This window comes from Cotesia glomerata, linkage group LG6 (genome assembly GCF_020080835.1).
Source record: "Cotesia glomerata isolate CgM1 linkage group LG6, MPM_Cglom_v2.3, whole genome shotgun sequence".
Classification (NCBI taxonomy): Eukaryota; Metazoa; Arthropoda; class Insecta; order Hymenoptera; family Braconidae; genus Cotesia; species Cotesia glomerata.
In genome coordinates, this window is record NC_058163.1 from 3,496,552 (window position 1) to 3,521,068 (window position 24,517).

The window sequence follows — 24,517 nt, forward strand, 5'->3', positions numbered from 1 at the left end:
GGGTTTTTTTAGATTTATACTTAATTATTCATTACTTTTATCACCACCAAACACTAATCACTGATCACTTTTTGGTTGATCAAGGAAAAGAGCTTAGGATAATTATTTCTAGAAAAATTAATATAAATATTTTGCCAGTTTAAAATTATACTTGTTGGGTATCAGATGCTGAATTTTGACATGTAAATTATCATACAATTTATCTATAAGTAATTAATTTATTTTATTTATGTATAGGTTTGATTGATTGAAAATTGGCTGGTGCAATTATGTTTGGTCGTAACGTTGCCGAGTTTTCCGCCATATGGCCTGTTTCTTTTCAACACTCGCATCCATTTCGATTGAAGGTAAATCTGTGTTTCCTAGCCCTTTTTTCGCGTTGTTATTTACCATTTGTACCTGAAATTAAAAATAAAAAAATTGTTTTGAGCAGAGAATTTAAAAAAAAAAACATTATATTATAGCAAAGATTGTTTTTATTAGGAAGTTTTTGATTTAAAAAAAAAAATAGTATAAACTAAAGTTGTAGAAAATCAAATTTTGAAGAAGTTTTGTTTCATTGAAAATTTTTTTAAGAATGATATTTTCAAAAATATCGCCACTTTTGTGTAACTTGCAAAGTTATATATTTTTCGAGATTATCTATATTATTAAGAGAATAAGCAAAATTTTGTGGCCAGGATAGTCATATGATAAAAACGGTTTTTTTTAGTGAAATTTAGTGTCATTACAAAGGCCCGCACACTGGAAAAAAAAATTTCTAAGAATGAGAATTTTTTTACTCAAATCAAGAAAGTTAAACTTTCCAAAATTATTAACTTGATTCAAGTTAAATTTTTTTCTGTGTATCTCTAGACATATATATATATATATATATTGCATTTATATGCGCGCATATATGTGAAAATATATAATTGCATATATTTTTCCATGCGGGGGGCTTGACTTAAATTTGTGCCTTTTCATGGTTTCATATCATTCTCATCAATAGTCAATTTATGATGATAAGTATTTAAGCTTCATTCGAAAATGCTCTATCTGTAAAATGCTGTATCTTGTAAATTATGAACATTTTTAAAGACATAAGCTCATCCTGATGTTACACTTGTCAAGACCTTTCATTTGAGTACCCACATCAATTTTTCATATATTTTTATATATTTATATATTTCACAAATACCATATATATAAAATATATGAAAAATGCCATGTAGGTACTTAAATGAAAGGTCTCGATGAGTGTAACATCGAAATGAGTTTATATCTTGAAAAATGTTAACAATTAAGAAATAACCTCGTATCTTGTGAACTATTGACTTTTTTAAAGATATAAGCTCATCTCGATGTTACACTCATAAAGACCTTTCACTGGAGTACCCACATTAATTTTTCATATATTTCATATATTTAGATATTTCACAAATATCCTATATATCAAATATATAAAAAATGCCATGTAGGTACTTAAATGAAATGTCTCGATGAGTGTAACATCGAAATGAGTTTATATCTTAAAAAATGTCAATAATTAAGAAATGACCTTGTATTTTGTGAACTATTGACATTTTTGAAGATATAAGCTCATCCCGATGTTACACTCATAAAGACCTTTCATTTGAGTACCCACATCAATTTTTCATATGTTTATATATATTATATATATGTATATATGAAAAATATATTAAAATGCATGTGGGTATTCAAATGAAAGCTCTTGATGAGTGTAACATCGAGATGAGCTTATACCTTTAAAAATGTCAATAGTTAAGAAAGTACAGTCCAATTTAACAAAAATCATTATTTATGAAAGCAAAGTTTTATATATTTATAGTTTACGAGTCATGGCAGTCACATAGTGACTGTAAGGTTGCTAGTATATTATTAAAAATATCGGTAACTTTGAAATTTTTGATTTTTGAAAAAATTGTTGGAACAAAAATGTTAGAAATTCAAATTTTGAATGAGTTTTGTTTCATTAAAAATTTTTTTAAGATTAGTATTTTCCAAGATAAAATCACTTTTCTATAATTTGAAAAATTGTATATTTTTGGAAACGTTTTATAGTAACAAAAATAGTTATAGTTTGGAAAATTTTTATTTTATAAAAATAGTTTTAGTTTGGAAAATTTTTATTTTATAAAAAAATAATTGAAACAAAAGTTATAAGAAATCAAATTTTGAATTAAAAATTTTCCTAAAATGAATAATTCCCAAGATACGGTGACTTCTATCTAAAGTGGAAAAATACAATTAAGGTTTTTTTAAAAAAGATCTTGATAAATGACCTGATTTCCTTGGAGCCAACAAAGTACAATAGAGTTTTCAGTCTCGGAGTCAGCTTTTGATGATAGTTAGTAAATTTGGAACAAGTGGGCCCCCTAGATGCGTCTACTAATGAGTGTAAACTCAACAACTCTCGACACATTTCCTTATATTTCCCTCGAAATCTCTTGTTTAACAAAATTTCACGGTAAAACATGATGAAATAAAATAATAAAGAGTTGAAGCAGCTTGGCAAAGCAGGAGGAGGAAAAAAATGGCATGACCTCGTGAGAAGTGAAGGTAGTTTGCATAATAGGACAATTTATGAAGCTAGACGTAGTGCCCCAGACGCGCATCATGAGATCGGGCGGGTGTGAATCGACGCTCGGTGGGTGGGGAGGGGCCAGGGGGGACTAAAAGACGTGCTGGTCTGGTGTGAGGGTGGATGAAGGTGGAAAATGGGCAAATAGGACACTACGGCTAGACGGACAAGACAATGCACTGTGTGGTGTCATTACTGATTTACCGCGCAGACGCTTCTTGTTACATATTATGTATTGTGTATGCCAGATCTGTATATATATAATCCGACCAATATAGCTCTCTCTTCGCTATCAGACTGAAGACTCACACCAGCTCACCAGTCTGCCGGTATGCTCTTCAGAGCACTCAATTTGCCGATGAAAGTTTTATAATCAACCGCTAATAATACATCGGGTTAATTGCTAATTATTGCTAGTTTTTCCGTCAGGCGAGACGTCGTTATTAATTTGCAAGATGAAAAAAAAAATCTAGTCGGGAATTGAACCCGCGGTCTCGCATTTACGATTCTGGGATTTATTTATGGAAGTATTTAGCACTAAAAAGAAGTTAATTATTAATTTTACATGGCTCATTATGCAAAGTATCTTGCAAAACGTTTTCCAGGCCATAAATAGCCTCTGGTTATCAATGTTCTTTTTTATTATTATATACTGTGGATTACAAGTCTTTGGAAGCGAGAGCGCGAAGCCATCTGGCGGATTTTATAGCGAAGCTTCTTATTTCAAATTTTTCCGGGAAGAACAAACTGAAGAACTACTTTTTTATTTTGGTTGAATAATTGCTTGCATATGTGTCGGATTACGACAGTGGCGCTCTCTTGATAAACTAAATATAGCTACTTATGATCTTTACCGCAATTTAAGGAAAAAAGTATCAAAAAAAAGTTTTTTTAGCAAAATTTAAATACTCTAGAAGGTTTGGAATTTCTTATGGAAATTTACAATTGTTGGGACTATTTTAGAGTTCTAAAGTTTTGGAAAATTCCGGTAGATGGCGCCCGGAAAAAATTATTCTCGCTGGTAGAAACAGTTGAATGGATCTATAAGTTTTTTTAAGAAATAATTGCAGGATTTCTTATGCGAAACATTAAAAATTCAATGAGCTTTATCAGTCGTGGACTTTTAGATTTTAAAAACTTTATTTTATGTACTCTGATTAATTTAAAATAATTATATGTAAAAGATATTAATTTACCGAACTAATTAATTTTTATCAGGTAAATTTAGGTTGAATTGTATTTTTATTTCTTCTTATTCGAAACAAACTTACCAACTAAGAAAAAAATATTGACGGGAATCGAACCCACGACCTTGTATTAGTAACTCCGACAAATTTTCAGTAAGATACATTACAAAATTTGCGATAACTTGGAAACTATTGGAGATAGAAAAAAAGTATAAGGAGATAAATTGGCCCGAATTTCTCAAAGAACATCATGAGATTACAATAATCAAACCGAGCTGATTAAAAATACAGTAATTTGATTGAAACAAAAGCAAAGTCGGGATTAGCAGTAATTAGATGCAGATTGGATTTGAATACTCAGTGAGCACAAGCTGGTATCAAACGTATCGATTGACAGAGTGTTTGTTCGCCGTTAATTAGTGTGTTGTACTGATAGGTGTATCTATGTCTAGCCTAGAGTCTAGTCTAGACTAGACCACGTCTATGTACACCCGACTGTCATGAGGTTATATTATATAAACATATCTATATATGTACTGCACACATAGTTTATATGTATCTAAGCTTCACAAATACACGTCTCATTTGATTCTGGTCTAGGTCTAGACTCCAGACTCTATCTGGCGTACGCTGAGTGGTTATGTTACTAGTAACTAGTACATAGTGTATACCTGGTACACGATAGAGCGATCTGGTAATGGTATGAGTGAGTACATATAGAGAGATATAGAGCTAAACAGACGGAGCTATCATCATATGATAATCCGGTGATGGATGTCCCCAGTTGTCTTCCTAGTCCCAGTCGTCTATCTCATTATTATACACTTTGGTTAATTTAAATAAATTTTTCCCACACATTTTTGGTCTTATTCATTTATTTTAATTTATATCAATTACGTAAGAATTTAAGACGAGAGCGTTATGTTACTTCTGAGTGTATCATCCAATTGCTTTATTTTTTTTATTTGAGATTGACTCAGTTTTGTAGGAAATTTAAAAATTTTTTTTAGCTCAACAAAAATTGAATAATTAAAACTTTTTTTTAAGCAAATTTGAGAGCTACTTTTAACATTTCTTCTTAGATTTTTAATTGAAAACATTTAACATTTTTAAAATTTATATTAAAAAATTTTGGATTTTTTTTTATATATTATCTTCGTTTTAATTTCAAAATATGACCAAATTTTTATGATTAGGATAGTTTTCAATTTTTTCAAAAATTATCTAGGATTAAAAATGGCTGTAACTTTGAAATTTTTGATAAAGAAAATAAAATTTTAAACAAAAGTTGTAGAAAATTAAATTTTAAGCAACTTTGGTATCTGAAAATTTTTCTAAAATTAATAATCTTGAAGATATGGTCATTTTTTAATAGTTTTGAAGTTATATTCTTTTGGAAAAATTGTATAGTTTTAAAAATGGCTATAAGTTTGAAATTTTTGATTTTTGAAAGAAAAGTTGTAGAAAAATGAATTTTGTATGATTGAAAATTTTCGTAAAATTGATATTTCTTCAAGATATGGCCACTATTTTTATAATTTTGAAGTTATATTCTTTTAGAAAAATGGTATAGTTTTAAAAATGGCTGTAAATTTGAAATTTTTGATTTTTGAAAGAAAAGTTGTAGAAAAATAAATTTTGAACAAGTTTTATATCATTAAAAATTTTTGTAAAATTGATATTTCTTCAAGATATGACCACTATTTTTATAATTTTGAAGTTATATTCTTTTGAAACAATTGTATGGTTTTAAAAATGGCTTTAAGTTTGAAATTTTTGATTTTTGAAAAGAAAAGTTGTGGAAAAATAAATTTTGAACAAGTTTTTATAACATTGAAAATTTTCCTAAAATGATATTTTTCAATATATGACCACTATTTTTATAATTTTGAGGTTATATTCTTTTGGAAAAATTGTATAGTTTTCAAAATGGCTGTAAGTTTGAAATTTTTGATTTTAGAAAGAAAGTTTCAAACAAAAATTGCAGAAAATTAAATTTTGAGCAAATTTGGTATCTGAAAATTTTTCTAAAATCAATAATTTCGAAGATATGGTCATTTTTGTGTAAATAGAAAAGCTTTAATGTCTAATAAAAAATTTTTAGATAATTCGTGATTTTTGGACACAAAAAAAAAAGTATCAAAAACCTCATTATAATTGAACATTGAAATTAAAAATAACAATTTAGATATCAAAAATTAATTGCAAGCAAATTAAAAAAAAAAAAGTTGCCTCAGACTCAAGCCAGGAATTGAACCCGGTTTATTCTGAATACTTGTCAGGAGTGCTACAACTTAAGCTACCGTAAAGCATGCAACTGAAATTTAAGAGTTTTGCGAGTTAAAAATGGTAGTTAACGTGCAATCTGGTAAATCTACGTTTCACATTTTTACTCGAGAGTGTATCCAGACTGTTACTTTTAAAATGAGAATAAAACTGATACCCAATCACAATCGCATTGTTACCACTGGCGGCAATAAAGCATAGACGGTAAAGTTGACTGAAATATAAAAGTATCCATAAAGTACAATAAATCGGCGTAAAAAATTTACATTTTGTCGGTCGGAAATAAATTGAAAAACAATAGAATAGCTACGGTATCGCTTTTCATTCGTTTAAGTGCTTGGTCGTTTTAAAAACATTTCCTAACCATTCGTCTGTTACAATACAATCTATGGATAAAAAATTCCATTCCAAAGCTGGACAGTAAAAAATTATTGGTGCTAATAAAAACCATTTTATTTATCTGTTTATTCCACTTAAAAATCAATAAAATCCTTTAATTGGCGGATCGCATTTTTGATTACTGCCGTACACTTTTTTCATCCAACTTTGTGGATATATTTATATATATGTAGAATAGAGTATTCCAGATAAGGTAGTAACATTTGTATGCGTCGCCGGTAAAAGACACATTGCATTGTTATTCTGAATGCTTTTTCCGTATGCATCCGCGGATTAGTATAGAACTGCACACAATCTATTCACTTATTTGCTTCCACCAATCGACATTCTTTCTGTTTTATAAATGATAAATAATGTTCCGAAGGGTTTTTTATTGATTATGTCGATTATTATTTCTGAAAATTTAATTTTTTCTAATAAGGTAAAAGCCCCAATAGATGATCATGTACCAGTATATGATCACTTCATGTATTTGTATACCTATATTTGTGAATATAGATATACAAATACATGGAGTGATCACATACTGGTACGTGATCATCTATTGGGGCTTTCACCTTGCTACACTGAAAAAAAAAATTGTTTGATAAGAATTTTGCTTTTTAAAACTAAAAAAAGATAAAATCTGGTGCATTTAGTGCACTTTGAAATTTATTTAAGTCAATACAAAATGGCTGAGCTTGTTACAGTTAAAATGGCGGACGTGGGAAAATTTTTAAATTAAAAAATTATAATCAAACTTTTTTCTTTCTTTTTATTAAAAAATTGTAGCAATTTTCAATATGCAAATAATTTTATTTCTAAAAACAATATTAAATGAGAAAATATCTTCTTTTTTGATTAAGGAGTTATTTTTCAGTGCATTTAATAAGATTATTCAAGTTTATACAAAATGGCTGAGCTTATTAGTCAAAATGGCGGATGCGGGAATATTTTCAAATTCAAAAACTAGAATCAAACTTTTTCCTTCTTTTTATTAACAAATTGTAGTCATTTTAAATATTTAAAGAATTTTATATCTAAAAACAAAATTAAATAGAAAAAATATCTTCTTTTTTTAATGACGGAGTCATTTTTTCAGTGCATTTTATAAGATTATTCAAGTTAATACAAAATGACTGAGTTCCTTAGTTAAAAGATAAAAATTTCTCTTATAATATTTCTTTAAATCACTCAATTTCTGTACTTAATATAAAAATAACAAAAAAACCAACAAATTGAAGAATTTTTTTGAAACCGTCATTAAAAAATAAGTAATAAAAAAGAACGGATACCAATGGAATGCAATACCGTCCGGTAATCAAACAGCATCAGCTCTGTAAAAATGGAGATGATTATTTGAACAAAAAAGAGGAATAATATAAAAACAATAATAAGCGTAGTAATAATAATGGGTTGTATATGTGGAAAATAGCAGCGTCCATTGGAAAATAATAACGTAAACGATCGATTTGAATAGACAACGGGTACGAGTACAAGTACGAGTGTAATGATGATTAGAAAGGATATGCAATAATTGCAGTGGTGAGCGGCTAATACACAGTGCATATACCTGGTAAGTAATGGATAAAAAATGAATGGCACTGGAATTAAATCTCAGACTGAGACATTTGAGTAAGGTTCTGATGGAGCTAATAACAAGGCTAAAAATTGAAGAGAATCACGCGAGGAACTGTACAGTACTAGATACTACTTAAGTACTTAGACGGTTAGTAGTGTAAAGCAAATACTGTATTTATATTTATATTTATCATAATTATATTGAATATTGCAGAGCATAGGTAGCGGAACTGGAGATTTAACCGCGACATCAGATAACTATTTTCTCGTAGTTATTTGAGACACACCCTAAGCTGGACTTAATACTTGAACTGATATATTATGTCTGCACTCTCTAAGCTTCACTCTCTAAGAGTTGCTCTTTATTCTGATCTGTTTGTGTTCTGGTAATGAGAAACTCGAGATGACTTAAATTTATTCTCAGGTCATTAACATTCGCAATAACTTTTTATCGACCTTTTTTAGTTTCGAGGATTGAGAATTGTTTTACATTTTCTTAACTGGGTATGATCGATGATTAAGCTTCGCTTTTTTTTTTATTTTTAATATTCGAATTTAAAATAATAAAGTAGAATTGACAATTATTAACGCGATATTTAAAGCTACTACAGAAAGAAAAATTTCTTAACTGGAGAACAAAATTCTTGGCTCAAGAAAATTTTCGGTCGCTTGAAGGAAGACCGAAGTTGTGTTGGCCGAAGTAAAAATTTTTCTTGAAATTCTATTCTTGGTGGAAGTCATTTTTTTTAAATTCAAATTATCATAAATACTTGATACAATAAATTTTTATATTTGATCAAGATTTTTAGATACTTTAGGGAAGCAGCGTTTCCTACTTAAGCTGAGAAAAAAATTTTCTCACCTTGAGAAAATTTTTCTCTTGAATATTTGATACCCATTTTATATTATTTGAGCGTGCAATTATACATATTGAATGAAAAAAAATAATTCAATATTATTTGATCTTCCCATTTAACATTTTAATCAATAAAAATATTAATGAAAATTTACTTCTATCTTTATATTTAATTTTTTGAAGCAAGAGAGAAATTTTCTCAAGACAAGAAAATTTACTTCTATCAAGAACTAATTAGGAAGAAAAATATTTTTAAAAACTATAATCAGGAAGAAAAATATTTTCTTGGCTCAAGTGAACCTTTTTTTCTGTGCATTCATTGGTAATATCAGTTGAATATTCTTTATTCGGACTTTGTAATTGGAAAATTTTATAGTGAAAAATATGAAATATTTAGTAATAAAAGAAGATATCTATTTTAGTTGTTTTTTTAAAGAAATTGCCGAATTTTTTGTTGGTACAATAATTGGGACATCCTTGACAGGAATTGGGACATGCATTTAAAAATACTTTTTTTCATGTAAATCATGATCACGGTAAAGATCATTATTTTTTATGGTAAAAGTTCCTCAGGCTCGGTTAGATTTTTTCTGAGCATCAAATTTTGAATAGAAATAGCTTAATGTTACTTTCTAATATCAAAAATTGGATAAATTTTCATTTTTTTAAATAGCTTGTTTTAAGATTTATAAATCCAAAAGAAAAAAAAACTATATTTTAATGAACATCAAAAGTTTTGAAACTAATTGAAAGGTTATCATCGTAAATCCGATGTGAATAATATAATTTTGAAAGAAAAAATATGTAAAAATGTTAATTTTTTCTTGATATTTAATTCTAACTTCAAATTCGTATTCAACGGAAAGAAATACAATAAATATTATTAAAAATATTCAAAGCTACATTTTGTTAAAAAAGTTGATTAGTAAAAGTCATTTTTATATTCAAATTTTTTAATTTTACAAGGAGTTTATAAACATCCAATCCGTCTTTTAATTTTAAATTACATCAAAAATTTAAAGAATAGATATTAATTTTTAAAAATAGTTAAAATTGAAAATTATTAATTTTTATGTTTCAATCTCGGCTTAAATATTCAAAAAGATGCATTTAATTTTTATTTTTTACTGAAATCAAAATTCAAGTGCTAATTTATGAAACTTTCCTTCTGTTTGTCCTATAATTTTAATATTATTTCTAACAATGCAAAAAACCACTCTTTTCAAGCGCTCATTTCTAATTATTTTTTTCATCTATTCACATTAAACTCTTTTCTATAAATAAAACAAAAACAAAACAATCAACAATATTAGATATTCACAATATCTTGATTGGTCATTAATAACAAAATAAAGAATGTCAATAATTAGTGCATAAAGTGTTAGTAGCGTTTCTAATTGTCGGATAAATTTTAACAGCGCTTATCAGCTCACTTTTATACAACAAATTCAAACTTTCTGTTTTTATTTTCATTTAACAAATTTATTTTTAAAATATTTATGAATAATTTTTCTGATAAACAATAAATGAATATTTATTAAATACTCTTGGGTTTATTATACAGGGGTAAAAAATTGGCAATACTAGGTCACTAATTGTATCAGTTGATTATTTTCTGTCAGTAAAATATGTTTCCGTCTTTTATCAAAGAAATAAATGATTAAATTTTCCAAATTACTATCAAAAAGTGAATTTTCTAGTGAAGAGACTCATACAATATTGAAAAAAAACATTAAATAAATATATATATAAATACAAAAGGGGCATTCCATGCAAAATGGGAAAATGACTAAAATTTAAAAATTTCTCTCATTCATTCTAATTTAGTCTTAATTTATTATTAAAAGTTTATATTTCACTAATATGTAAAAAAAAATTTTTAATCAATAAGAAAATCGATTTTTCTCTCCTAGTAACTTTTCAGCCGTACTAAATTGTATTCGAGTAAAATGTAGATTTAATAATATTAAGAACAAGTTCATTTTATGTTTGTTATTGATTAACATATTTATTATTATAGTTTCAAGAACAAATTTTTTTATGTTCGTTATTAATTAACACCTAAGTTTATCAAGATCATGTTGTCAGCATGCTAAATCCTTTATTTGTGTTTTTTAATTAGTTTTTTTTAATTATCCTAAATAATTTATAGTTAAATATATAAACAATAATGTTTCTAAGGTTGAAATAATATAAAAGTCTTTTAAATCAATAACTTGATGTAGACATTTTGTGCTTGTCCCACTAGTCACAAATGCCTGTCCCACCAGTCACAATAAAAAAATTTTTTTAATTGTTTCTACGTAAGTAATCACTCTAATTCTTCATAATATTGAATGTTTGTAGGATAAATTTTGTAGTGAGAGGGAAGTATTTTTTAAAAGTTGAATGGTTGAACTGAAATTAGACTTTAAGTATACCTTTGGTAAGAGAGAAGGATTTTTCGATGTTCCACCAGTCACACTCAGTCAAATGATAATTACGAGAAACTTAAAAAGTAATCGAGGTTTTTGATAAAGGGATGTTGTTAATTAGTTATTCTTTTATATTTTAAGATAAATTTTACTATGGTATAAGTTTCAGTCACATAATTATAGCTTATAATTGATGGAATTCCAGGGTAAAATGTCCCACCAGTCACTATGGAATTCCCTAAAATTTAAATAAAAATCACTCACCGGTTCAGTGCGTCCATCACCATCTTTACCCAGCGACTGTCCTTCAGACCATCCCATTTTCGACAGCAATTTGAACCCTTTATTATCTTTAGCAATAGACCTGAAAATAAATATAAATAAAAATTAAAATATTATCCGTCTATTAATCCTCAAAAAAAAAAAAAAAATACTTACGTGTCCACAGAACTCTGCTGAGTCTTAGCATACTGATTAGAAGATCCAACATTTTCCCTGCGCGCTTGAGCTCTATCCTGGTACCCTCTAGCAACTTGGCTCGCCTTGTCAGTATTGTCCTTATCAACTCCAAACTTATTCTTCAGCCGCTTCAACTCAGACTTGTGCGAATTAATCTTCCGTAAATTTCCCGACTCGTCAACCGGTTGCTGAATCAACCCCGGCTCACAGTGCCCGCAAGTTTCATTGCCATTATGAACATGACAGAGTAGCTTGGTGCTGGCAACCTGGACGATTGATCCATGAGCTATCTCCACTGGTTCTGACTCCTGCTTCGCAACTGATACGCGCTTTCCGTTCACATATGTGCCGTTCCGGGAGCCCAGGTCTATTAATTCATACTGATTTTTTGATGCGTCGTACTGGAATCTTGCGTGGTGCTGAAGAAAATAAATTAATTTTTATTTTGGAGAAATTAAATAAAACTAGCAACTTTGCAGCCACTATGTGACTGCCGTGACTTGTGAACTATAAATAAATAAAATTTTGCTTTATTAAATAATTACTTTTGTTAAATTGTACTGTACTTTCTTAAATATTCACGTTTTTAAAAATATAAGCTCATCCCGATGTTACACTCATCAAGAGCTTTCATTTGAGTACCCACATGCATTTTTGATATATTTTTCATATGTACATATATGTATAATATATATTTGAAAGATATAAGCTTATCCCGATGTAAGACTCATCAAGAGCTTTCATTTGAGTACCCACATACATTTTGATATATTTTTCATACATACATATATATAATATATATAAATATATGAAAAATTGATGTGGGTACTCAAATGAAAGGTCTCGATGAGTGTAATGTCAGGGTGAGCTTATATCTTTAAAAATGTCAATAGTTCACAAGATACAATGTCATTTTTTTATTATGTAGCTAGAGCTAGAGCATTTTCGAATGCAGCCTAAATAAATTTTTCCGAATCTAATTTATAAGTACGTAAACTCCAAGTATCATGTCGTCTTATATACCGTGACTAAAACCCTGGTTTACTGCTTGTAACATTAAAGATTACTAGCAACTTTGCTCTATTAAATAATGGCTTTTGTTAAATTGCACTGTATTTTCTTAAATATTGACATTTTTAAAGATATAAGCTCATCCCGATGCTACACTCATCAAGAGCTTTCATTTGAATACCCACATGCATTTTTAATATATTTTTCATATATACATATACATAATATATGTAAATATATATAAATATATGAAAAATTGATGTGGGTACTCAAATGAAAGGTCTCGACGAGTGTAATATCGGGATGAGCTTATATCTTTAAATATGTCGATAGTTCACAAGATACAAGGTCATTTCTTAATTGTGTATCTAGAGATAGAGCATTTTCAAATGCAGCCTAAATACTTATCATAAATTGACTATCGGTGAGAATAATATGAAATATCCTGGACACAAAATTTTTCTTATTCTCTTAATAATATAGATAATAGTGAACTGTTCATGAGCACTTACTTTGCTGATATTAATGTCTGGAATCAGTACTGAGTGATCAGTTCCCTCGCGACCTAGTGAACCTCCAGTGAAGGTGATGATGAATAATGAACCTAACTTGACTTGCTGAAGATTTGTTTCCTTGACGATTATCCGCATGCATGGTGGGTAATTTTTTGCAATATCTAAAAGCAAATGATTTGTTTTAGATTTTTATTCATAAAAATTTTGAAATTTAAACGTCGAAAAAATATTTTTTAATTTTTTATGAAAAGACTTTTTGATTGATTAATATAAAAATTTATATACATATATATATTAGTGACATTAAACTGTAATAATAACTTTTTCTTTTTTTACTAAAGAAGTATAAATTCTGTTTTTGTCAAAAATTCAATTCGAAATTATTAAATTTTATAAATTCTAGTTAAATATTTAAGATACAAAAAAATTATAAGAAACTTTTTTTGCAGAAAATTAAATTCTTTAGCAAAAAGGTCCTGATTAGTTTTTTCGTATCTTTTATCCTTTAGTTAATATTTGAACTCAAATATATCTTGAGTTTAAATCATCAAAATTAAAAAATCCACAAAAAATTCTAATACTATAAAATATTTAGTGATTAATGCATTGACTAAAAAATAATCGAATTAAAAATTTTAGCCTCAACTTGTTTATAAAAATCTAAAATCTTTATCGTAATTATTAACCCAATATTGAAAAAAACAAATTTATTTTTTTTTTAATTCTAACTCTTTAAATAAATAAAATACTTGCCATCATTGTCAGTAGATTCAGAAGAAGATTCCGTAGAAGAACTGGCCTCACTAGCCGAACACTCGCCTTCTTCGACAACTTCATCCATCGGCGTATCTCTAGACTTTTTAGCGACATCCTAAAAGATACGAAAAATATATTCATACCGTGAATTCAACAAGATTAGGATTTTTTTTAAATAATTAGCCCTTTTAAATTTTGTAATTGAGCTTTGATTGTCTCAAACACCTGCAACAAAGGAAGCAACAAAAAATTCATTATAAAATTTATCTGTAAAACTTAAACCAAATTTCTATTTACTCACCTTGTGTTTCTTATTTTTTTTCCGCTTTTCCTTTTTCTTCGTATCTGGAACTTCTGCCGTCGATAACTGGCTATGATACTTGTAAGATTTCGTTTCATTGTCATAATAGTAATAAATTCCTGAATTTCCGTCATAATAAAGCCCTTTTGTCTGAAAAAATATTTTTTTTCATCAAAATTATTGATAATTAATAAAATTTTAATATTAATTTAATTAAAATTAACTCAATAAAGTGATAAATTGATAAAATAATAATTGTTGAGCAATTGTTGACAAAATGGCGGATAAAATCAAAATGGCCGCTTTGGCGGTAAATTTTTGAATCTATCTAACTACTAAAAAATAAAATCGTAAATTAAATTAACCGAAATGAATTAATAAAAAATTAATTGTTGAACAATTGTTGACAAGATGGCGGATAAAATCAAAATAGCTGCTTTGGCGGTAAATTTTTAAATCTAATTACTAAAAAAAAAATCTTAAACTAAACAAACCGAAATCTGAAAATTTTTAGAATTTTTTTGTTAAAAAAATAAATTAAAGAAAAAATTTAATACGTAGAAAATTTGAAAAATTATAAGTGCAATTTTTTAAAAATATTTTCTTACTTACAATTTTCATTAATTCAAAAAAATCAAAAATTGTCAAATGTCTGTTAATTTATGACATTAAAGATAGCAGTTTAACAATTTTTTAATTTTATTTAACAAACAAATTTGTTCCAAAAATTATTTTTAAAAAATTGAATTTTTATTTTTTTTAATTTTTACCTATTTTTTTTTTCTAAATTTTCTTGCCGTGATTTATTTCTTAAAAAAATTATAAAATATTTGCTACTTTAATTTTCTTGCTAATTTAGTGAAAAAAAAAATTTATAATTACTGCATCATAATAATATCCAGTATTATAATCATAATAAAGTCCAGAAGTTTCTTCATAAACAAATCCACTTTGTTGCAATGTTGATTCTGCTACTTGTTTAACTTGTTCACTAATATTAGATTCACTCCACTCAGCAGCACCTTCTCCAGGTAATTTATCCCCAAAATCCGTCTGTACTTCTTTGTCTAAAAATTCTCTACCAAATTTCCGTCCTTTTTTCTGAAAAAAAAAAAAAAAAAAAAAAAAAAAAAAGTTATTTCACATAAAAAATTAATTAAAATAAAATACTGACCTGATTCATTAATTTATTGTGCAATTTAGTTATTTTTTTATCCTGATACTTGATGTATTTTTTTAACTTGGTTATAAACTCCAAAACCTCCGGAAAGTCTTTCAGTAACTCATCAAAATCTTCGGATATATTTATTTTAATATTTAACTTATTATCATCTTCATTTTCCGAATATTCTTCACACTCATTTGAATTCATTTTTAAAATTCTGAAAGATACTTTTTTTTTCGAGAAAATTTGTTCCGAAGTTCGTAAATAAAGTAAATAATAAGCGCAGCTATTGTAAACAACTGAGTCGGAAATAACAAAAGTGGGGATGTGACAATTAAAATATTGTTCTTCACAGTGCCGTTGGTGGCGCTCAAGTGCGCGAAATTTAAAATTTTAAATGAAAGTAAATTTTCACTGAATCAAGCAAATATTATTAAATTATTACAATTAATAAAATGTGAGTAAGTTAAATATAAAAAAATTAATTAATTTATAAAATTAAACAATCTGTAAGTGAATTTTTTCAAATTTTAATTTGTTTAATTATCAATTCATTTGTTTTCAATTTAAAAAATATTTAATGTCTTCTAAACGTGGAAATTAATTTGACAGATGTTTGATAATCACAAAAATTTTTTATGATACTAAAGTTAGCCGACATTTTTAATTTTTTTTTAATAATTAAATTAGAACAAAAAAAATGTTTTAAAAAATTGCACTGTCAGTTTTTAAAGTTTTTTACAAATTATAATTTTTTTTCTGTTTTTTTTGTAGTCATTTTTTCAATAAAAAAAAATTTTTTAATTTTTAAGTGTCGGCTAACTTAATTTTCATAAATTTTTTTAGCAAGCAAATTATAGTAAAAAAAATTAACATGTATAGAAGTATTAAAAAATTAAAAATGCAATTTTTTAAAAACAATTTTTTGAAAAAAATTTATGACATTAAAGTTAGCAGTCACTTTAGAATTTTTTTATTTTATTTAACAAAAAAATTTGTTCCAAAAAATTATTTTTAAAAAATTGCATTTTTTATTTTTTTTTATTTCTACATGTCAATTTTTTTTCTAATTTTTTTTTGCCATGATTTATTTATGAAAAAAATTATTAAAATTATTAAATATACGCTAAATTGATTTTCATAAAAAAATTTTTTTTTCAATAAAATAAAAAAATGATCAAGACTTAAATTAAATGTCATTTTCTAAATAAATAAGTAAAATTTTTTTTGTGAATACTAATTTCAATTCATAAAAAATTAATAAAAATATTTTACCTTTATCATTTTCTAAAAAAAATATATATTTTTTACACCCAAGTACTTATAAAAAAAATTAATAACCCTCCTGTGTCATTTTCCGCAACATACTCAAGTAACTCATGGCCGTTTTCAGAACATCCGTGAACCCGGACAGTGAAAATGTAAAAAACTTTCCCGCTGTTATTCTCAGCGGCTCCTGAGTCTCGGTCAGACAAATTAATAGTGACTTGCGGAATTTTTGGGAACTTTTGTACCAAAGACACTCGTAATAAGCTTCGTTGATTTTTTTACTCTGAAAAAAGTAAATTTAATAAATTATTGAATAAATTAATTACTTATAATTAATTATTACCTCATTAATCAGGCATTCACCGACGATACAATAGCCGTAGAGAAGAAATACTGTTGCGATTGCGCAGATGATGTAAACATAACCAAAAGAGCTCTCACTCATACTCGAGCCCTTCAAATAAATAATTATTTTAATTAAAATTAATTTATATAATAGTATTAATTCATTTATTTATTTATTGATTTATTTGCCATTAATAATTGATAATTACAATTATGACAATATAGCACATCAGGCCTAGCAACAATGTTGTGCCAACCAAATCAATCAACAAAACAAAATGGAAGGTATCGTCCAATTTCTTCGCCATCCTAATAAATTTGAGGTTAATTACTAAATTTTAATGTTTAGTTTTTCTTATTATTTATAAGAATTTTTATATATTTTATAAAATATTTTATTATTTAAAAAATTAAATAATTAATAAAAAAATAATTAATGAAATTAATAAAACATTAGTTAATTCGTTTTTATAAAGATTTTTATGTCTTTAGAGGTTAATTTACCAAATTGATCGCATATGGCGACGAACAAGTCTTCCGAAGACTACTTGGATCTTATGTTCATCAATATCTGGAGGAATTCGTCGAATTCTATAATTAAGTACTGCCAACTGTCCGCAAATATGGAGCACCATTGTGATCAAAAGGCAAATCCATGCGTTGTGGCATATCAACAGGTAGACCATTGGTGACAAGTAGCCGTACATTATGAAGTACGACTGGGTTGTTTCAATAGGGAAGAATAGCTTCAGCCGGAATGGAAGTACTAGGAACGTTAGATTGCTTGTGTCGGTTACTGGTAAGGAAGAATAGTCACATAAGTTTTATTTTATTTTAAATTTAGTCAATATTTTATAACTTTAATTTTAAAATTTAAAGTTTCATTGACTTGAGTAATATTTACACGCCTCATAACGCGAAACGTTAATAATTATAATCTATATATTTAAGAGAATATTTTGAATAAAAAAATTTTAATTTTAATTAGGTATTTAGCGGTAATGAATATAAAAGAATACATATGTTAAGTAAATATATTCTAATTTTAATTTCAATTTTTACTTTCTCACCTAGAAAATTATAAATTTTCTAAAATCGAAAAGTTATATTGTTTCACATATATAGTTATATTATTTAATTTTAAATATGCTTATCGTAAGATGGACGGTGTGGCTTATGTATATAGAATAAGCAAAAAGGAAATATGGTATAGAGCGGGTAGCTCAAATGGCAGAGTAGCCGACATGTCTTCAGGAGGTTCTGGGTTCGAATCCATGTCGGAGCATTACTTAATTTTACACCATTTTTTAAATATGGTTTTAATACAGTCATTTTACCGCTTTATTACCATAAATATGCCGCATTTTCAGCGTAAATATTATAAATTTTTAGCGTAAATATTTGGCATTTTGAGCGTAAATTATTCGCATTTTTACGGTAAATGTTCCGTAATGTTTCGATAAGAAAACTGACCAAAACAACCGAAAAAATGCTAAAATATACCGCATTAATACTGTATAATTGCGACATTTTTTCGGCATTTACAAAACCGCTAGGATAGTATTTTTAACATTGCAAATGATAACAATAATTTTCTATTTACAGATCTGCACTGACATCAGACTTCTAGCCAGCATGAAAGAAATAGAAGAACCGTTTGAATCAACGCAAATTGGTTCTAGCGCGATGGCATATAAGCGGAACCCAATGCGTTCCGAACGTTGCTGCAGTATTGCGCGTCATCTAATGAGCCTCCAAAATAACACTCTCCAAACAGCTGCGACTCAGTGGATAGAAAGAACTCTGGATGATTCTGCAAATCGGCGAATAACCCTTGCTGAAGCATTTCTGTCTGCAGACGTAATCCTGACGACGTTACAAAACATCACAGAAGGTGTTGTCGTTTATCCCAAAGTAATTACGCGACACATTACCCAGGAATTACCTTTTATGGCCACAGAAAACATCATCATGGCGATGGTAAAGGCAGGTGGAGATCGGCAAGTGTGTCACGAAAAGATACGAGTCTTGTCTCATGAAGCTGGTGCCCAGGTCAAGCAGCACGGCCTAGACAACGATCTTGTTGATAGAGTTAAAAAAGATCCCTATTTTAAGCCGATTTTGAACCAACTCAATAGTCTTCTAGATGCCTCGACATTCATTGGTCGTTGTTCTGAATAAGTTGTAGAATTTCTTCAAAAGGATGTTCAGCCAGTTTTAGAGCTCTACGCTGGATTGGAGCAAGGACGTGTTGATCTTAATATTTAAATTTTTCCTTTTAATTGTTGATTCAGAATATAAATTTTCTGGGAAAAATAATTGTCAGTACTTGTTATAATTTTTTTTATCTGTTTATAGATGTATATATGATGTATATATATGTATAATCTGATTATAGATGTATATGAATGTATATAGGTTTCATACAATAAAATAATTTTTGATATAACAATTTAATATTTCATTTTTCATTCAACAATTTTATAAAATTTTTAATACCTCTTTATAGTCTTTAGGTGTGATAGGTCCGAAAGTTTATTGATAGACTAGAGGAAAAACGGTGGTACTGATTTTTAGATCGTGGTAAGGAAGAAGTGAGAAGAAGAGGAAGAGTAGAAAAAGAGAAAAGAAGAAACTAGAGGTTGAGAAAGAGAAAGGAAGAAAGAAGAATTAGAGTATAGGATAGATTTTTAGAGCTGGAAAAAAAAGTTTATATAGTAAAGAGAAAAAATAGTTTGAGAAGAAAGAGAAATAAAGTTTATAAGAGAAAAAAAAATAAAGACAAGAAAAATTAGAAAGAAGATAGATGCAAAGTATTTTTATTTTACAAAGTTGAAAGAAGACATTTAGAAAGTTGAAAAGAAAATTTTAAGAACTTGAGGAGGAGAAATATTAAAAAATTAAAATTGTATAGATTGGTACGGAGAAGAAAGTAAAGAGATAATAGTTTGAAAGGAGAAGCAATGTTTTTTTTTAAGAATAGAAAAGAAGAAAAGTAAAAGTCTTGTTTCTGTAGAAAAATAAAAATTTTGAAAAGAGAAAATAGTAAAGAAGAAAAGAAAAGAAAAGAATAGAATAAAGAGATAAGAAGTAAAGGATAGTAGAAAAGAAAGATAAGAGGAAACAAAGAGAAGAAGAAAGGGAAGAGAAGAGTTAAAAAAGTGAAATAGATATGAGTAAGAGTAAAGAAGAATAGATATAAGATGCAACAAAGTGGTAGAAAGAGTAATAGTGTTGTAAAATGATGTAATTGCGGGAAAGCGGAGGATCAGGTTTTGGTCTGGATATCTCAATTAAAACGCGGAAATATTATTAAAAATTAACACTATAAATTTATTTACACTAAATGCAAGTTATATTTAATATGTTAATTTGCGGATTGTTTAAATAAAAGCGGATAAATAAAGCACTGCGTGAATAATAAAGCGAAGCCGGTTGACACGTGGTTGAACACACTGCCGGCACTGGAAAAGCGGAGAATTAATTGCACAAATAACACAATTTATCTGTAACAAACTAAAGCGGATTAATAACAATTAATTTAAGCAAATTAAATTATTAAATAAGCGAAATGCGGTTTATTAACAAAAAGCGAAAGTAAAGAAATACTAATGGCGACTTGATGCAGCGAAAGCGTGGAAGCGAAAGATAATAATAATAATAATGCGTCTTCTTCCTCGTTGACTTGGGGAAGAAGGCTGATTGCGCATGTCAGCGGAGCGATCAGCCAATCACACCGCCGAGACATGGCGTGAGCAGTCAAGCTATACTAAGCTTTGTGCAGGCGGTTAGTTTTTGCGGGAACTAGCGGTTGACAGGTGCGGCTCGTGAAATTGGGAGTCCCCCAGGGGCGACTTCATTGCGGCTGGGCCTGTTCACTGAACAAGTGTATAAAATTTAATAGAAAGTCCAGCGTACTGTCTTTTTTCTAGTACCTGACAACTGAAAAGAGAGTAGAAGTATGTTTTAAGAGAAGAGAAAAAGAAAAAAAAAAGAGAGAGAGAGAGAACGAAAAGCGAAAGAGAGAGAAGAAAAAACATGAAGAGGAAGAAGGAGAAGAAGAAGTAAATTGTAAGAATTGTAAAGGATTTTTGGTGTTTTGAGTTTGAAGAAGAAAAATTGAAGATAAAATAAAGAAGAGTAAAGGTAGAAAGGAAAATAGTAAAAGTATAGGTTAGGATAAAGAATAGTTAAGAAAAAGTGGAAGAAGGAAAATGAAATAAGAAGAATAAGAAAGAAAAAAATTAGGAAAACGGTTGACCCTAAAGGCCATCCCTGCAACTTCCCGCTAATTCCGTTAATACCTGGCCGCTTTTTTTGAGCTCTTCGAGCTCAAAAATACAATCTATGTGTTGTTTTGAGCTCTCCGAGCTCAGAAAGATACCTTTTCTATGCTTTTGAGCTCATTTTAAAAAATAAAATCGAACGACGCATTAAAAAATTATAGTTATTTAATAAAAAAATTTTGAGTTCGAAGAAATCAAAATGTGAAAAAAGTTGCTTTGAGCTTGAAAAGCTCAAATATTAACCAAAAAACACATTTTAAGGCTTTGAAATTCAAACTTCACGTCAAGTGTTCCCTGACGGATCCAAAATACGGTAGAATATGACACCGTAATCTACGGAGATTGTACGGCAAAGTACCGCAATTTTACAGTAATTTACCGTTATTGTACGGTAAGATACCGTGATTGTACGGTAAAATACCGTGATTGTTAGTAAAATACTATAATTGTCCGGTAAAAAGTACTGTTTTTGTACGCTAAAGTACCATAATTGTACGGTAGTGTACCGTAATTGTACGGTAATTTATCGCTATAATTGGGTATATTCGACGGTAGGTTATCATTGGAATACGGTAGTGCGGGAACTTCAGAAGTATACACCGTAATATAATTAATTTTCTTTTAATTTTTGGATTTTTAGTAGCGCTTGGAAATCAAAACATTGATGTTTTATTAAAAAGTCAGCTATCATAAAAATTATTCAAAAGTTAAGGAGGTCCTTTCGCCATCAATGTTAAATAAAAATATTAGATTATGCATAGAATTAATTTTTATCTAATAGTTAAAGTCTTTACGTATCTAGTAGTGAAGTTTAATTTATTCTTCACCGTGCAAATTTTTGAAAAAAAAATTTCTAAAAATGTTAGTATTTTTTCCGAGTCTTACGAGAAAGTCAGACCTTAACAACTTTCTCGAATTATGGCATTAACCACCGATTAGATGGGGTAAAAAAAACTCAAAATAAGGTTTTCGAAATATTCAGATTTCATTTTTTGCAATAAAATATATAGGTTGCCGTAGAATTTATGGAGAAATTGTAATTATAAAATTACAGAAATTTTTAAGTAACCAACATTTAAATGGCGTCAGAACATTTGGCAACGTTGTGTAGCGCGCGAGCTTCAGACCATTCAATAAATTCAAACTAAACTTTAACGCGCTTATGTTTTTCATACATACTTGTTAGTTAATTTATTGTTAACAGATTTTCATATTTCATAATTGAAAAATAAAACAATAATTAATAAATACTAGCATTCCTGCCATGAGACATTAGAATGTTATGGTTTTGTGACTAAACATTTTTAATTAATTTATTTATTTACACTGACCGCAAAAAGTTAAACATGGTTAAGGTTATATTGTGCAAATAAAAATGTAAATAACCGAAATAAAGGGTTGCCAAATCACGGGCAGGTTACTAATAACTGATTTACAAGAGTCAAATTAATTTTTGTATTTAACTATTTTTTTTTTAATTTTCAAAATTTCAACGATTAACGCCTCATATACTATTTATTTTTTAATTTTAGGAATTTTTATGGCTTTTTTATTTTAATTTATCGAATATTGACTACTACAGTTGTTGTGACTCAACTGGAGCGAAAGGAATTCCTTAAGAAATAGTATATTACATACCTAGGCCAGTAAAATAAGAAAAGTCTCAGATCACATGTAATTGTTGGCCGAGGCGAAGCCGAGGTTGACAAACATGTGATCTGAGGCTTTCTTATTTACTGGCCAAGGTGTGTATACTATTTTTCTGCTCGACGTAGCCGGAATGTGGCAACTTTGTTTAGCGCAGCGGCCAGAAAGTTGCCACTTTCCGGCCGGAGAGCAGAAATTTAATTTTTTGCCCTCCGGGCGGAAAGTGGCAACTTTCGTCCCGCTGCGCTAAACTAAGTTGCCGCTTTCCGCCTTCGTCGGACAAAAAATATCTCGGCTTCGCCTCGGCCAACAATTACATGTGATCTGAGACATTTCTTACTTTACTTCCCTAGGTGTGTAATATACTATTAATTAGTTGGTACGACTTTTTTTTTTCTTAAAAATGAAATAACCATTATGAGGCGTGCATTTTATAATTTTCCAAACTTTTTTATAAATTATTGAAGATTAATATCACTCACTTAGAGGCATGATGACATAATAGGTCAAAAAAGGTCTTAAATAGTACAGCGTAGCCGCGACAGTAATATAAGGCATGGAAATTTTGTAAAACAACTTCGCCAAGGCGTTGTACTCCAAGTATATCTTCTTTTCCACCCAATCTTCGTAATAGGTATCTTCAAAGTCCTCCTTGATCGTGAGGATCAGGTTCCTCAACATGACACTGTACCTGAAGACAAAGAGCTTGGTATAGACCATGCTCTGCATCACTGACTCAAGGACACTGAGCACCATAGCTTCAAGATCCCCGAACACGGCCAGAAGTTCTCCGTACTCCATTATCAATTGGAACGTCAGATAAATTGTGAAGAAGGTCGCACGCTTGTAGGTTTTATCCAGCGGCCATATTCCGCCAATCGTCAAGAAAGTTTCGCTCCAGGAAAGCAGTGAGCTTACTTTCTTGAATTCTTCTTCCACTAGACGCGCATCTTCCTCGGTCATTTTTAATTTCTTCCGTCTTTGATAACTTTATAATTCTGGTTCCAGTTCCAGGTCTAGTGCGCATGCGCGTGAGTTGCGCCAGCGCAAAATACTTTTCGTGAGCCATAGATAATTATTTCTATAGTTCAGATTCAAGCAAATTTTTTGTACGCTTATATTATGCAATTACACTTCAGAAACTTTTGATGGATTATCGGAAAAGTTTTTTGGTAAATTGCAGTAATTATTTTTTTTATAAAAAAATCAATTTTGTGTAATTTAGATAATTTTTTTTTTTAGGTTATTTCTTCTTACAATTTTAGTAATTATTTTTTTATAAAAACAATTTAATGTAATTTCTATAATTTTTTTACAAAAAATTATTTATTCTTAAAATTGAAGCAATTATTTTTTTATAAAAACAATTTTGTGTAATTTAAATTAAGTTATTAAAAAAAAAATTATTTCTTCTTACAATTTTAGCAATTATTTTTTTATAAAAACAATTTTGTGTAATTTAGATAATTTATTTAAA

The 24,517-nt window shown here is 28.5% G+C and overlaps 2 protein-coding genes across 2 annotated transcripts; both read right to left on the reverse strand.

Annotated features, from left to right (window-relative positions):
- Positions 1 to 127: 127 nt before the first annotated feature.
- Positions 128 to 15,780, reverse strand: LOC123266524 (angiogenic factor with G patch and FHA domains 1). Its single transcript, XM_044730811.1, has 8 exons — positions 15,503 to 15,780; positions 15,211 to 15,429; positions 14,329 to 14,478; positions 14,025 to 14,142; positions 13,269 to 13,432; positions 11,725 to 12,164; positions 11,551 to 11,650; positions 128 to 399 (listed from the first exon to the last, which is right to left on the reverse strand). Exons 1-8 carry the CDS (start codon positions 15,698 to 15,700, stop codon positions 268 to 270), a joined length of 1,521 nt encoding a protein of 506 aa, XP_044586746.1. The 5' UTR covers positions 15,701 to 15,780; the 3' UTR covers positions 128 to 267.
- Positions 15,781 to 16,773: 993 nt separating this feature from the next.
- On the reverse strand, positions 16,774 to 24,204 carry LOC123266530 (odorant receptor 13a-like). Its single transcript, XM_044730822.1, has 5 exons — positions 23,523 to 24,204; positions 17,612 to 17,903; positions 17,317 to 17,416; positions 17,106 to 17,216; positions 16,774 to 17,045 (listed from the first exon to the last, which is right to left on the reverse strand). Exons 1-5 carry the CDS (start codon positions 24,001 to 24,003, stop codon positions 16,827 to 16,829), a joined length of 1,203 nt encoding a protein of 400 aa, XP_044586757.1. The 5' UTR covers positions 24,004 to 24,204; the 3' UTR covers positions 16,774 to 16,826.
- Positions 24,205 to 24,517: the final 313 nt, after the last annotated feature.

Coding starts and splice junctions, on each gene's coding strand:
- LOC123266524 (XM_044730811.1), bottom strand. CDS start 15,700: ATGAATTCAAATGAGTGTGAAGAATATTCGGAAAATGAAGATGATAAT. Junction 14,479..15,210: donor CTGGATATTATTATGATGCA/GTAATTATAAAT, acceptor ATATTTTTTCAG/ACAAAAGGGCTTTATTATGA. Junction 11,651..11,724: donor CAGCAGAGTTCTGTGGACAC/GTAAGTATTTTT, acceptor ATTTATTTTCAG/GTCTATTGCTAAAGATAATA.
- LOC123266530 (XM_044730822.1), bottom strand. CDS start 24,003: ATGACCGAGGAAGATGCGCGTCTAGTGGAAGAAGAATTCAAGAAAGTA. Junction 17,904..23,522: donor TTATGTCATCATGCCTCTAA/GTGAGTGATATT, acceptor CTTCCTTACCAG/TAACCGACACAAGCAATCTA. Junction 17,417..17,611: donor CGCCATATGCGATCAATTTG/GTAAATTAACCT, acceptor CAAATTTATTAG/GATGGCGAAGAAATTGGACG.